This window comes from Lissotriton helveticus, chromosome 11 (assembly GCF_964261635.1).
Source record: "Lissotriton helveticus chromosome 11, aLisHel1.1, whole genome shotgun sequence".
Lineage (NCBI taxonomy): Eukaryota > Metazoa > Chordata > Amphibia > Caudata > Salamandridae > Lissotriton > Lissotriton helveticus.
In genome coordinates this window covers 1,002,548,638-1,002,561,567 of record NC_136072.1, presented here as the reverse complement: position 1 = coordinate 1,002,561,567, position 12,930 = coordinate 1,002,548,638, and the positions used below count along the sequence as shown (strand labels likewise).

Genomic DNA, 12,930 nt, shown 5'->3' with positions numbered 1-12,930 from the left:
GTGGAAATTATTATGTATTCCCTATAGCATAGTAAACCATAGGTTTCTACCATTTAAATGTACAAGTGTTTCTATACTGATATGTGAAGTTAATTATTGCACTCCAGGGATTTCCCTCTGACTTGCTGTCTTGTTACCCTGTTCCCTGGTGAAAGTGGGGTACCCTCTCTTTTGAAATCTTAAAAGGTGAAGCCGCCTTTGAAGTGCAGATATGTAACACTAGTTGGGAGGGCAGCCCCATTGTCAAGGTGGAAAAACTCGCACGGGAAGAAGAGAGGTAAAGCCAGTTGCCAAACTGTTTTTTCCAGGGGCGTCTAACCATGAGGTAGCCATACTCAGGGGTGGGTTAGTAAAGTCTGAAAATTTACAGAGGGATCTTGCCATCTTGGGAGTGGGCAGAATGGTGCAACCTGGGCTAGCCAGATGTCACACTCCACAGGAAGTGGTCAACAGATGGGAAGGAACCTGGTAGCCCATTAGCTACCAACCGCATCCTGCCCTGACCGCACTTTCTGAGCATTAAGGGTGCATCCCGGGCACCCAGACACCAGATCTGGACTAACTTAGAAGAAAGACTGAAGAAGAACTGCCTTGCTGCACAGAGGGACCAGCAAAGAGAGGCCACACCGTCGAAGGCATCACCTGGTGGCTAGCAAAGAGGGGGACTGTGTCTGTTGTTTCCTGCTCCAAGGGAAGTTGCCTCCAGAGCTTGGTGAAGCTGAGAGAACTTAAAGGGCCAGCTGACTGGTCTCCTGTTCGCAGCACAGGGTTCCAACAGCTGAAGAAGCCTGATGGGGCAAGTTTGTAACCCAAAGTCTTCAAACTGCTACAACCGCCACCGCGCATCATCGAGGACCAAGACCTGATGCACAGAGTTGCACCCGAGTTCACAGAGCCCAGGAGTGCTGTTGCAGAGTTGCTGGGACCCTCAGAAGGCAAGTTATTGACCCAGGAAGGATTGGCCTGTGATCACGACACCGGATGACTGGATTTCATCCAGACGGAGAGGACTGTTTTTTCGGACCTTGCTGGTTCCCCTGACTAGCACCCTGCCAGAGTTGGTTGCCCCAGGTACTTCTAACTGACTGCATGGACACTCACCTAAGTTTCCTTGAAAAAGTTTCTTTAGGGTCAGAAGTAGGAAAATAGGAACAGTGATTACCTAGTGAATACCTAATTATGATTATTGTGAATCGCAATTAGGAAATTGATATTCCTAATATATAAACTCTTTTGAGTTTCACTAGCGATTCATAGTGGGTAGCAAACAGACCTACTTTATATAAATGAGGTAGGTCGCAATTTGTGACCCACTGGGATTTGCTGCATCATATGGATGGTGGCCTGCTGACCACCATGTCTCTGATTGCTTTTAATCTGAGCAATCATTTTTTTTAAATGCAGCCCATTTCCCTTGAAAGAAAACGGGATACATTTACAAAAGCAAAATAAAGCTTTGAAGTTTCATTAGACCACTGTCTGCTCTTGAAAAATATTTTTTCAACCATTCTCAAAGGGGACGAGGCCACATGGGGCCCCCTTCCCATTTGCAAATGGGTTACCACTAACTTTAAAATGGCGGTAAATTGTGAATGTTTCGCGACTGAATTTTGGTCGCAAAACATTAGTACATGCCATTTCAATTCAGTATTAGGAGGGCACGCCCTCAACACACCCCTTCCAAATACCGAATTGCAAAACCCAAATTGCGATTCGGTAACAGATAGCTGAATCGCGAATTGGGCTATGCACATCACAAAAAGCATTTTGCAGTTGCAAACAGTCCGATTCACCTAATTAGGCTGCTTAAATGCTTAACACATGTTCCTCTGTGTAAGCCTTGCTGCTCAGTGCCACAGCTACCCAGAGTTGAGTTGAGGGCTTTAAGGATGAAACCTACTGAACCTAAAAGGGTTGGTAAGTATATGACATGGTGAAGAGGCGCAACCACACCATATAATACACCACATTTCCTCATGTTATATATTTGGCTTGCAAGAAGTATTCTTTGTATTAAACTCTAGAAATATAGTGTCGTTTCTTTTCCACTAATCAATGCCTAATAAATAAATAATCAATGTTATCTGTCACAGCCCATGTCCTGTGAAATCAACCTTTAGAAAATGAATGAAGTATTTGTCTTAAGAGCATTCAAAATTGAATTTTATTTTTATGTTTCTCTCTCTAGACTTACATTGGAACTCTTTTAGTGTCCGTAAATCCATACAAGGATTTTGGCTTATACACACAAAATCAAATGGAGCTTTATCATGGGGTAAACTTCTTTGAACTGCCACCACACATGTAAGTATATAATTGGACCTATGTCCAGCTCATAGTAGTAAATTGATTAATATGTAACACTTTACTGCAGCAAATCTTTCTATTTTGTGTGCCGCAAATGTATATTTTTATTGAAAAGCATCGGTATAAGTGACCATCTAAGTTAATCTTCACTAGGAAATGTGCATACACAAAATGTGGCTGCAGAATAAGGGCCTGAGAGCATTCCAGCTAGCAGCGGTTAGCACAGACAAGGAGGATCATACACATTTCTTCCTCCTTGTCTTAGGCACCAAAACCAGCAATGCGTCCACCGAACATAGGGTTCTGGAGGGGAGGTAGTGAAAAAAATGCTTAGATAAATATTTAGGACTTAGTCCATAAGAAGCTCTATAGGCATGCACCAGTCCCCTAAACCTTACGGTCGCCTGAATGGGCAGCCAATGTAACTCCTTAAGATGGACTTGAACAAAAACGTTCCTTTAGGATGTTAGGTAGGAGCCTAGCTGCCAGAATTCTGCACCAACTGGAGTCCCTTGAGTATATACAAATGGAGGCCCCATTAGAGGGCATTGGCATAGTCCTGCTGAGAAGGTATAAGGGTATGGACTACCCTCTTCTGACAAGAGGCCGGAAGAAGCAACAGAAACTTCCTCATTAAATACAGGAAGCCAAAACAAGTTCCAACTGTGCTCTCCACTTACGCTTCGAAGAAAAGATTTACAAGCAAATCTCACTCCGAGGTTCTTCACTATCATAGAGGGGCCTTGGAGGAAATAGAGAAAAACTTTGCAAAATCTCACCACCCCACAAAGGGGGTTGGGAGATCCAAAGACCAGTACCTCTGCCCTGCTTGTATTGCACTTGAGGTTGCTGTGGCAAGTCCACTGAAACACTGCTGACAGACAAGCTTCAAATCTTCGTTGGGCTATAGATGTTACCATCCCAAGTTAAAATAATGTGCGTGTTGTCAGCATAAGAGATGACCTGCACTTCAAATGATTCCACCAGTGTTGCCAAACTGAACAATGTCGGACTCATGGGAGAGCCCTCGGGAACCCCAAACTCAATGGGCTTAGAGTCAGATGCAAATGGCGGCATGGACACCGACTGAGATCTGATAAATAAAAAACACTGCATCCAGGCCCAGGCGGTCCCATCTATTTTGATGTCCTTCAAACGGTGCATAAGGATAGGATGGGAAACTGTATCAAATGCCATCAAAAGGTCTAAAAGCAGCAAAGATACTTTCTTCCTGTTGTCTACTGCCATTTTAATAGTATCCGAGAACCTTGACCAGAACAGACTCCGTGCTGCAACCGGGGCAAAAGCCAGATTGTGAGGGATGCAGCAACTGGTTGGCGTTGAGATATATAGAAAGCTGGATATGAATCAATTTCTCAAGGATCTCAGAAAAGGCCATTAGCAAATAAATCGTCCTGTAATTAGCTAGGACAGATCATTCTGCCGAAGGGTTTTTGAACAGTGAAATCAACCTGGGCGCCCTAAACGCACCACTTCCAAATAGGAATTCAGCATTGATTTCAAAACCCATTTTGTGATTCATATATAACTAAAACCCATTTTGCAGATACAAACCCCGTGACTTTGCGAATTGCAGGCTCTGCTACCGGAAATTGGCTTTGTACTTCAAGCCCTAAAGATGCTAATTATAGTGGCCAGAAATGCGAACAACGCTTCTCTTTCCCAACTAGCACGACTGCATAGGAATTCTCCAATCCTCTCACTCCTAATACAGCTAGAAGGCATCATTTGTTCAGAGTAAATCCAGTAAGCATCATTCACATCTGCAGGGCTAGCACCATGGTTTCAACCATAATATATTTTCATAATTGATGAGAAAGTCACCTTTTTATGATGGTCTCTTGATTTTGTAAAAAGGAAATCCTAAGAAATTATCAATCAGACTGTCTGATCCTCTAGTCAACACTGACAGTTCGATGCTATCAATAGGGAACACGGCATCCTCAATCCAAGATGCGGAGCTCATTTTCCCATAAAAGGAAGCAAATTCACCACTAGTCTTTCCACCTGCAAAGGCATTTTCTGCTCTGTCCATATATAGAAAGAATCTTTTCCAGATCATTTATTCACTATTTTTCTTACTAAATCTTACAGCCCCAGTAAAACAGTCCCTACCTACTTCAGATGATGAGGTAAACCGGAGAAATTATTTAAACAAAAGTTTATATATACAAAACTAAAAAAAGCTCTTTGTCTTCTAGGCCACTTTGGTGCAGTTGGTTCTGTGTCCAAGCAAACACCAGTCACATAGGTCATGCATTTGTATTATCCAAGTGGTAACTGACAATTTGCAGGTAGATGTAGGCATGTATTGACAGTATCTCTGAGATCTTGAGTTGGACAGAAAAGCAAGGGTGGTCGAATTGTGATTTTTAGGTGTGACTTAAGGCAGCACCATCAGGGTTTTCAATTGACACATTTGATCAGGTAAAACATGGCAGAATATGTTCATAAAAAACAATTTTAAATTTGAATTTACATGTAGAATTTGGTGGGGAAACACCAATGTGCATGAAAAGTATGCACTCCTAAGGGGGACAGACTGTAATTGTGATGAAATTCTGTATCTCAGAGTTTTATAATGCTGCACAGTCTGTAATTTCGGGTGTAGAATTACTGATGTGGAATTCCCAGATTAGTCATCACTAGTAAAGATACCTATAATAGAGAACTACAATTACAGAGAAGACGTTTCCATCTCTCTAACTAAGGAAATGTCATACCAAAAAGTTCAGAAAAGTTTTTTGCTGAATATAGTATATCACGCATCTGCCCCATTCGCAGTAACCCTAGTTTAACTGCAACATTAGCTAATAACATGTATGTGATTTGGCAAATGTGTTTAAAAGGCATGTGATAAAATCCATGAGCCATCTGAGGGGGTTGGAAGGTTTTAGAACAAAGAATAAACACCAAGGGCCTCATTTATGAAAAAGTGACGTATCGCGGCGTGAAAACAGCGATGCGTCAGTTTTCATTGAGCCTTCTTTGCGACATGCTGGATGAGTCATATTTACAGTATGACGCATCAAGTTACAGATGCATCAGTATTTCTGAAGCATCTGTAGGCGCAAAAATGACGCATTGCTGGATTGGGTCACGACAGTGACGCAACTCCATCAATGGGTCATTTCAAATGGGCAAGTCCCATTTCAAATGTGCCTGGCTCAGTCTTATGCCTGCTGTGAGGCAGGCGTAAGATATTGACGCAATTGCATTCTAGAAGTGATGCAGTGAAATCTCATAGATTTCTCTGCATCACTTCTACAAGGCTTACTTGCGTCAGAACGCCCACCTGCATACATTATACCTGGTGCAGGGGTTTACAAAGTGACGCATCTACCTAGATGCACCACTTTGTAAATATGACACAACATGGCACATTTTTGATCCGCTGGTGCATCACAAAAAGTGACGCACCGGCGGTGCAAAAGTGACGCACAGGCTTATAAATAGGCCCCCACATCTCTAACCTTTATAAAAACTATCATTGAGCAACTGGCATGTCAGATGAGAACTTTTACTGAGGGAATTCATGAGTGAAAGAAAGTAGCAGGACATACATATCAGGATCACCTTTTTTGGATACCAGAAGAGGATCATGCCTGAATTTTTCGCGCATGTTTGGTAACAGCTTTGAAAAATGTTGATGAGAACGTAAAAACAGGGCAAAATGATATAGACGTTTGTTGAGAATGCATTGACATTCAGATTTACTGACAAGGACTATCCGAAAGCAGATGGCAACACAAAAGAAATAATACATGGAAATGATTAAGCTAATGGCATTGCACACAAAAGCTACAATTCAATGCAATAGAGTGCTACCAACAGGATTTATCAGTGATTAACTAGTAGTGACATAAGAATTTCCACCCATCACAAATTTGCTGTACCAATGAAAATTTCAGAGTACGAGGGCATGCCCAAAGCATGAAGCCTGAGCTTGTAGACCCAGTGATTCAGGCGACCCACTGAGAATATGGAAGAATAGTTTCCCAATGCCTGCTCATTTGAACCTTCTCGACAATCTATTTTCAATTGGAAGACAATGCTCCTACTTTTCAGGGTAGGATGCATGAAGAAACACTCACACCATTGCTTTCAATGGTTTTCCACATTTGCACCCATACAGCCAAAGCCAAGCGTCAAAAAGTAGAGCTACACTTCGTCTTTGTAACCCATAAGAGACATTTAATCCCAAGGTCTCCTTATGTCGTCATCGAGCAGCTCAAGGACTTCCCTAAGCCCTGAATGACTGTGGAATCATGTTGATGAGGTTACATTAGACAAGGATTATGCAAAAAAACACTTTTTATTTATATTGATTTCATTACAAGCACAAATATTTGATCGTTCATTACTTACCAATGAAGGGCAGGATTCAACTATAGACACTGAGGTCACCACAATATGACATGACGCTGCGCATTCCATAGTTATTTTATGTGCCTATGCCATATTCTGCGTGACTTGGACTAGTTATGTAATTGATAGAAATATAAAATGTAATATTTTGTTTCTGTATGTCGTTCCAACCTGTAGCTATGCCATAGCAGACAACGCCTACCGGGTGATGTGCACTGAACGCAACAACCATTTCTTCCTGATCTCCGGGGAGAGTGGAGCTGGAAAAACAGAGACATCCAAGAAAATTCTCCAGTACCTGGCAATGGTGTGTCCCACCACCCAAAAACTTCAAGTGGTCAGGGATCGGCTTCTTCTGTCCAATCCAGTGCTGGAGGTAATTGATGAGGACGAGATCTTATAATGCCTGAAGAACAGTTTCTCATGTTAGAAATGCAGTAGTTAATGTGAAGTGTCTACGGGTTCTTTGCCTTTGGCTTCTTCGCGTTTAGAACTACATCTAATATGTCCACAATTTACCATTTGTACTCTTTATCCATGTTTTTTTGAGGTCCATCAGTTGTAGGCCTAGATAATTATCCAATTAAAAACATAAGATTATGTGTGAACTTTCGTAGTGAATAGGTGCATGGAATGGCAGATTGTGTATTGCAAACCTCTAACACTTTAGACAGAGTTATATCTGACCACGCAAATTGTTATGTAAGTACAAAGGCATTGTAGGGCTGCTGATTTCTTGACAACTGGCAGGGGCGACAAAGATAGTTCTTAATTTCATGAATTTTCTTCTAGGTCCTGGCTCTCTTTCTCTCTCAGCTGGTCAGAGAGTAATAGGAGTGCAAGCTCATCTACTTGAAGTCTAATAAGCATAGGGCTGCGGGCAGGATGCAAGTGTGACTATATGGCATCCATGTCTTGTCCAATGGCACTCATCAGCTTTTTTCTCCCCCATAGTGTATGTTGGAACCTGCTTCTTTCAGACTCATTGATTTCCTACGGAGACCTCCACACCTTTTTTCTCTCAGATGTTTTGCTATTTCACACTCCATTTTCTCTTCTTTCTCCAACTTAGATAATTTATGCGGCAACTCTGTGGTTTTAAGCCAGGTGTGGCCTGCCATTTACAATGGGTGAACCACATAATTTCTTTGTTTCCTGCATGGAGAACAGTTATCTACCTCTGCTTTGTTTGCCACCATAGCTACAAGGTCATTCAACAACGGATGTATGATGGTACGACGCGGGCTATTACCACGCGTACCGTTACAACGCGTGTTTTACAACGTAAGTCGTTACCACGACTTGCGCTGTAGGGTGCGGACTTAGGAATAGTTTAATTTACTATTCCAACACCAGTCCCCGTGGATAGTAGGGAAGGTGTTGGAATAGTAAATTAACTATTCCTTGTCCTTGAGCGCCCTCCAGCGCAAGTCGTGGTTACGACTTGCGTTGTAAGAGACGCGTCGTAATGGTAGCGCGGGGTAACATCCGCATCGTAAAAGATGTTCCCCTTCAACAACGGTCTCCATTGCATGAATACTACTGGGACCCTATCTCTTAGGAGATGCCGGATTGCTTAATTTGGAAGAAATGGTTGGAGGTCAATCTCATTGTCCCCGAGCAAGAAGTATAATCCACTACTCAACCATTTTCCCCTAGTTCCTGATAACCTGTTTCAGCCAGATTGATAGCAATGTCCAGGTAAGGGACTTCAAGAGTCCAATGGCAACTATATTTTTAGGAACCAAACATTCCAGAGAATCTATTGCACCATTATGTGGCATTTGCTCTCTTGGGGCTGAGTTCCCAGCATCCTGTTGGACCACCGGTTTAAGCCAGTCTATCCTACTGGGCAAAATACTGATGAATAACTGCACCCTGGACTAAAGTTGAGGGACCTCATGTCAGTCCTTTCTAGTGACTCGGTTGGTTGTACATGTGAGAAAAATCTAACTCCTTCTATGGGTGCAATATATTGCAGTCTTAGACAAAAAAGGCATGTTATAGCTCCTTGATTATCGACCTTGCCCAAGCCTAGATCCTGCTCAGTGAATGAGGTTTTTAAAAGAAAGAAGGCTCGATGTCAAAGAGCAAGATCATTAAGTTGTGGATTGACCCTTCCTACATTCTGAAGCACATTAGTCAACGCTCTCCGAGTCAGCATTCCTGACTTAGTCCTTCTATCCCGTTGACTGCCAGGAAGCCTCTTGGGGGAAGGGACCTTCAACAATGTAGAAACATACATCAACAGTGTATTTTACTCCATTCTCTTCACATCTGCACTTGATCTGGAAAGGAGTCCGTACCAGATTCTGTGCTGCAGTGTTAATCTCTAGAACCCTGAGGAGCACATTCGGGTACCAGAGCTTCATCTCCTCTGTACTCCACTACTTCTGCTTTGGGAAGATGGACTCCACTTAAGACAGTTTGACATTTGACTTATCCGATCATTATAGCTAGATCTGACTCTGTATGTACTGCATCCCTAAAACCCAAACTTGAGATTGGAAACGTGCTGATAGCCAACTTCAGCCCAGGCTTATTCCTGGAGCCTTGGTTACGACAGATGTCTTTCTGAACTTCTTCCACAATCTTCTTGTATTCTCAGTACAACGCTCAACAGGTCCCCCAAGCACATACTGAGCCACTGCAAATGGAGTGAGCACTCACACTCATATTCCTTCTGTAAGCACTGGTACCAATCAGTTGCCCCCTCTAGAAGGCCCACAACTGAATATCCCAGGAGGATCATCATGGGCAGGTGAGATTCTGGCGACTCTATCTCCTAGTCTTCTCGTCATAATAGTCTATGCTTAGATGATTCAAACACAGACCTTGATGTCAACACTGGTGACACTGGGATTTGTACCCAAAAAAGCCCTCTGCTAAATACTAGAAAAGGTACTTGAGGGTGTGTTCCTCAAGACACCGCTGCCCCAATAGGAGAATATTATAATTTATGTGCTGGTGGCAGCCTTGGCTTCTGGACCTACGTCTATGCTTGTTATCCAGGCACAGGTCATGAAACAAGTCATGACACTTGGAAGAACCCACCCTCTGAGCAGGTATTTCAGCAATTCAGGCACACAAACACCAGCACCCAAAGAGAGGCTCATCTTTTCGGTGAGCGCCCCTCAGCTTAGTCTGTAGCATTAATGACATGGGTGCAGCTTCTCTGATTGCAAAATCTTGCTTCTTTCACTTAGACAAGGAGAACAAAGTCTGATGTCCTATGACAAAAAATGTTTCACTTGTAAAGTCACCTAGACAAGACATGTTACTACCAACACTATAATGACAAGTAATCAGCAGAATCTGTGCCAGGAGTTCAACCGCTATCCCTCCCTGTGCACAGACTATGAGTGCAAATTCACAATCAACTTACGGAGTGAAGCGACTGAACGGAAACTGCTGATATCTCAAAAACTCATTGCAAATGTTGCATGTCTATGTGCATGTAAATGTGGCCGACATTTTGGACCTGAAGCCTGAGACCTAGGGAAATCTCATGGGATGAGCATCAATCATCCCGCCACAACTTCTATTGGCTGCCTAAAAAATGATTGACTGTGTTCAGTGAATCTTCCAGTTGTTGATGTTCATGTTTCTACTCTATGGAAACAGATTTTAAAAATCAATCTGAAGTGCTATGTCAGCAATAGTAATAGTCAGTATTCTGGTTCTCTCCTCTTGGTCTTAGTTCATGTGGCTCTACTCCAGTTCCAGAGGAGCTTCACCTCCAATCCTTGAGCGTGTATTATATTTCTAGATGAAGGATAGTGGTAGCCATCTTTTGTGTCACCCCCATCTTGTACAGGGGGGCAGAACCTAGAGAAAAGTGGGCTTGAAGAATATTTTTGCATACACAGCAGGGTAACTATTGCTAGAGGGGACATTACCACATGGGCTGTTGTTAGAGTCATCATTACCACAACATTACACATGGAGTTGATATTGCTGCATGTGATGATGCCATCACTAACAAAAAGAAGAGAGGATCAGAGTAATGAATATTATAGATCATTAACACAGGCATTCTCATTCAAATTATGACTGACTTTTTCACCAACCACAGTTTATTTTATCCAACTATTTAAGGAGTGGATGCATGTTGCGATGTTTGATATGAAATTGATTTTTTTGTAGGTCTTTTGACTTACGGCTGGTGGTGGAGAAGGAAGTTTTTCAAATTAGTAAATAGAGAACCAGACACTGTAATTCAAAATCAAAATCAGATCTCTAACAAGCACAGTGATTAGGAATATGAGACTGGCATCCTGTCAAATCAAATCAAACCAAAGCAGCTTTAATCGATTTTTGTACATTAAAAACCATAAACGCGCAGTACAGGATAACAAGCACAAGTATGAATCACATGATATAATACAATTGCCAGTTCATTAAAACAATCCATTATTCAAAAAGAGAGAAGCAAACCAAACTTTTGATTACTCTAGGCAAGCTTTACTGTGTGTTCCTGTATCTGATAATCGCTTTAAAAAAGAAGAGATGGACATAATAATCATTTCGTTTTCTAAAAATTGTAGCCTTAAAAGTGCTAATCTACATTGTATAAGAGCCAACATCTTCAGAATGGGAATTAAAAACCTTTTCCTTGGTAAGACATAGTATTTATAAAAAAGAATACAATGTAATGTAGATTGTGTTGAAATGTCGTCACAAGGACATAACAACAAGTTTCGAGACCAATTATTTGTTTCAGGTAAGGTAATCATTCTGTAAAAAAAAACACAGCGAAAACGGGATAGAAGCATGCGACTAAAACTACTCTGTACCTCTATTAAATAAGGTTGTATACCTAAACATGTCGTCATCAAGTGATTTTCCATGACTGTTATTTTTCCTTTTTCAATGCGCCAACGTTTATTTTCTAGGTGCTGTAACTAATTTAATTAAAAAAAAAATCTAGATATTGTTTCCAAACTTATAGGGGAATCCAAATATTCAGGATGACCCATATTGTATGACCTTTTTTTTACATAACTAATCCAAGGTATTTTCGTCGCCCCATCCAGTTTAAGGCAGTCAAGGATTCCTTCTCTATTGAGGCCTGTTTCCATGGTTACCCACACCTTATGCCACAATAAAAGTGGATTTATTTTAATAATATCGGATACATATGTCAAACCAAGTTCCCTATGGCAGCTAAAAGTAGTATTTGAACTGGGGACCACCAAAAGATGGCGAATAAAAGCATTTTTGCAACGTTGTATATGTTCGACATCTGCTGGGCCCCAGATGCCCGCACCATATGTCGCAGTAGATACACATTTAGATTTATAAATGTCTAATAGCTCCGGGACCGGTCTCCCATCCAATCTTTTTGAAAAATTAATAACTGCGCCTATAGCTCTTGAGAAAGTCAGTTTTCTGACTTGCATGGCCACTTTCCACAAGCCAGTCCTATCAAAATTAATTCCCAAATACGAGAATCTAGCCGTACTTTCTATTTTTTTCTTCTCAATAAAAATGTTGCATGTTTTACTCTTTTTTATACCGCAGCTCATGGTATAGGTCTTGCTAATATTTACTTTCAAACTCTTTCTTGCATGTAGGTAGCAAAATTAGCGACCGTCCGTTGTAGACTTATCCGTGTACGGGCCATGATAACTGCGTCATCCGCATACAATAAAATAGGGACTGGGGTATTATTAATATTAGGGTAATCTTGTCGGCGATCAATCAAATATTGTCCTATACTATTAATGTATTTAGAAAAAAGGAAAGGGGCAAGTATACAACCTTGTCTCACCCCTTTTTTTATACAAAATTTGGTTGAACATTTCCCCTTTAGCCCATATCGAATCCTCGCCCCTGCATCCCTATAAACTCCTTAATAAAGGATAGTAAGGGAGGGTCAACATTCATGTCTGTGAGGATGCTCCATAGTTTGTCATGCTCTACGGAATCGAAGGCTGAACTTAAGTCAACAAATGTCAAAAAAAGGTTGGCCTCCTTGGCTAATGAATATTTACCTATAATTAATGCTAAATTAAGTCCCTGCTCTATCGTGCCTAGACCTGCTTGAAACCAGTATTGGAAAGTTGATAAAACGCCAGTATCTTCGTAATTTATTAAAGATAACTCTCCCAGCAAATTTCATTAGGGCGTCCAATAAAGAAATTGGGCGGTAGCAACTTGGATCATCTCTATCTCCCTTTTTAAATATGGGGATAACGATTGCATCTGACCATGTGGGGATAAACCTACAGT

The 12,930-nt window shown here is 41.5% G+C and overlaps 1 protein-coding gene across 1 annotated transcript in view; it reads left to right on the top strand.

Moving 5' to 3' along the window:
• MYO1H (myosin IH) overlaps positions 1-12,930 on the top strand; it is a 749,175-nt gene that overhangs the window by 20,648 nt on the left and 715,597 nt on the right. Inside the window, exons 2-3 of the mRNA XM_078666099.1 lie at positions 2,189-2,304; positions 6,874-7,072. Of these exons, the coding sequence (XP_078522225.1) occupies positions 2,189-2,304; positions 6,874-7,072 (315 nt within the window). The remainder of the gene's footprint in view (positions 1-2,188; positions 2,305-6,873; positions 7,073-12,930) is intronic.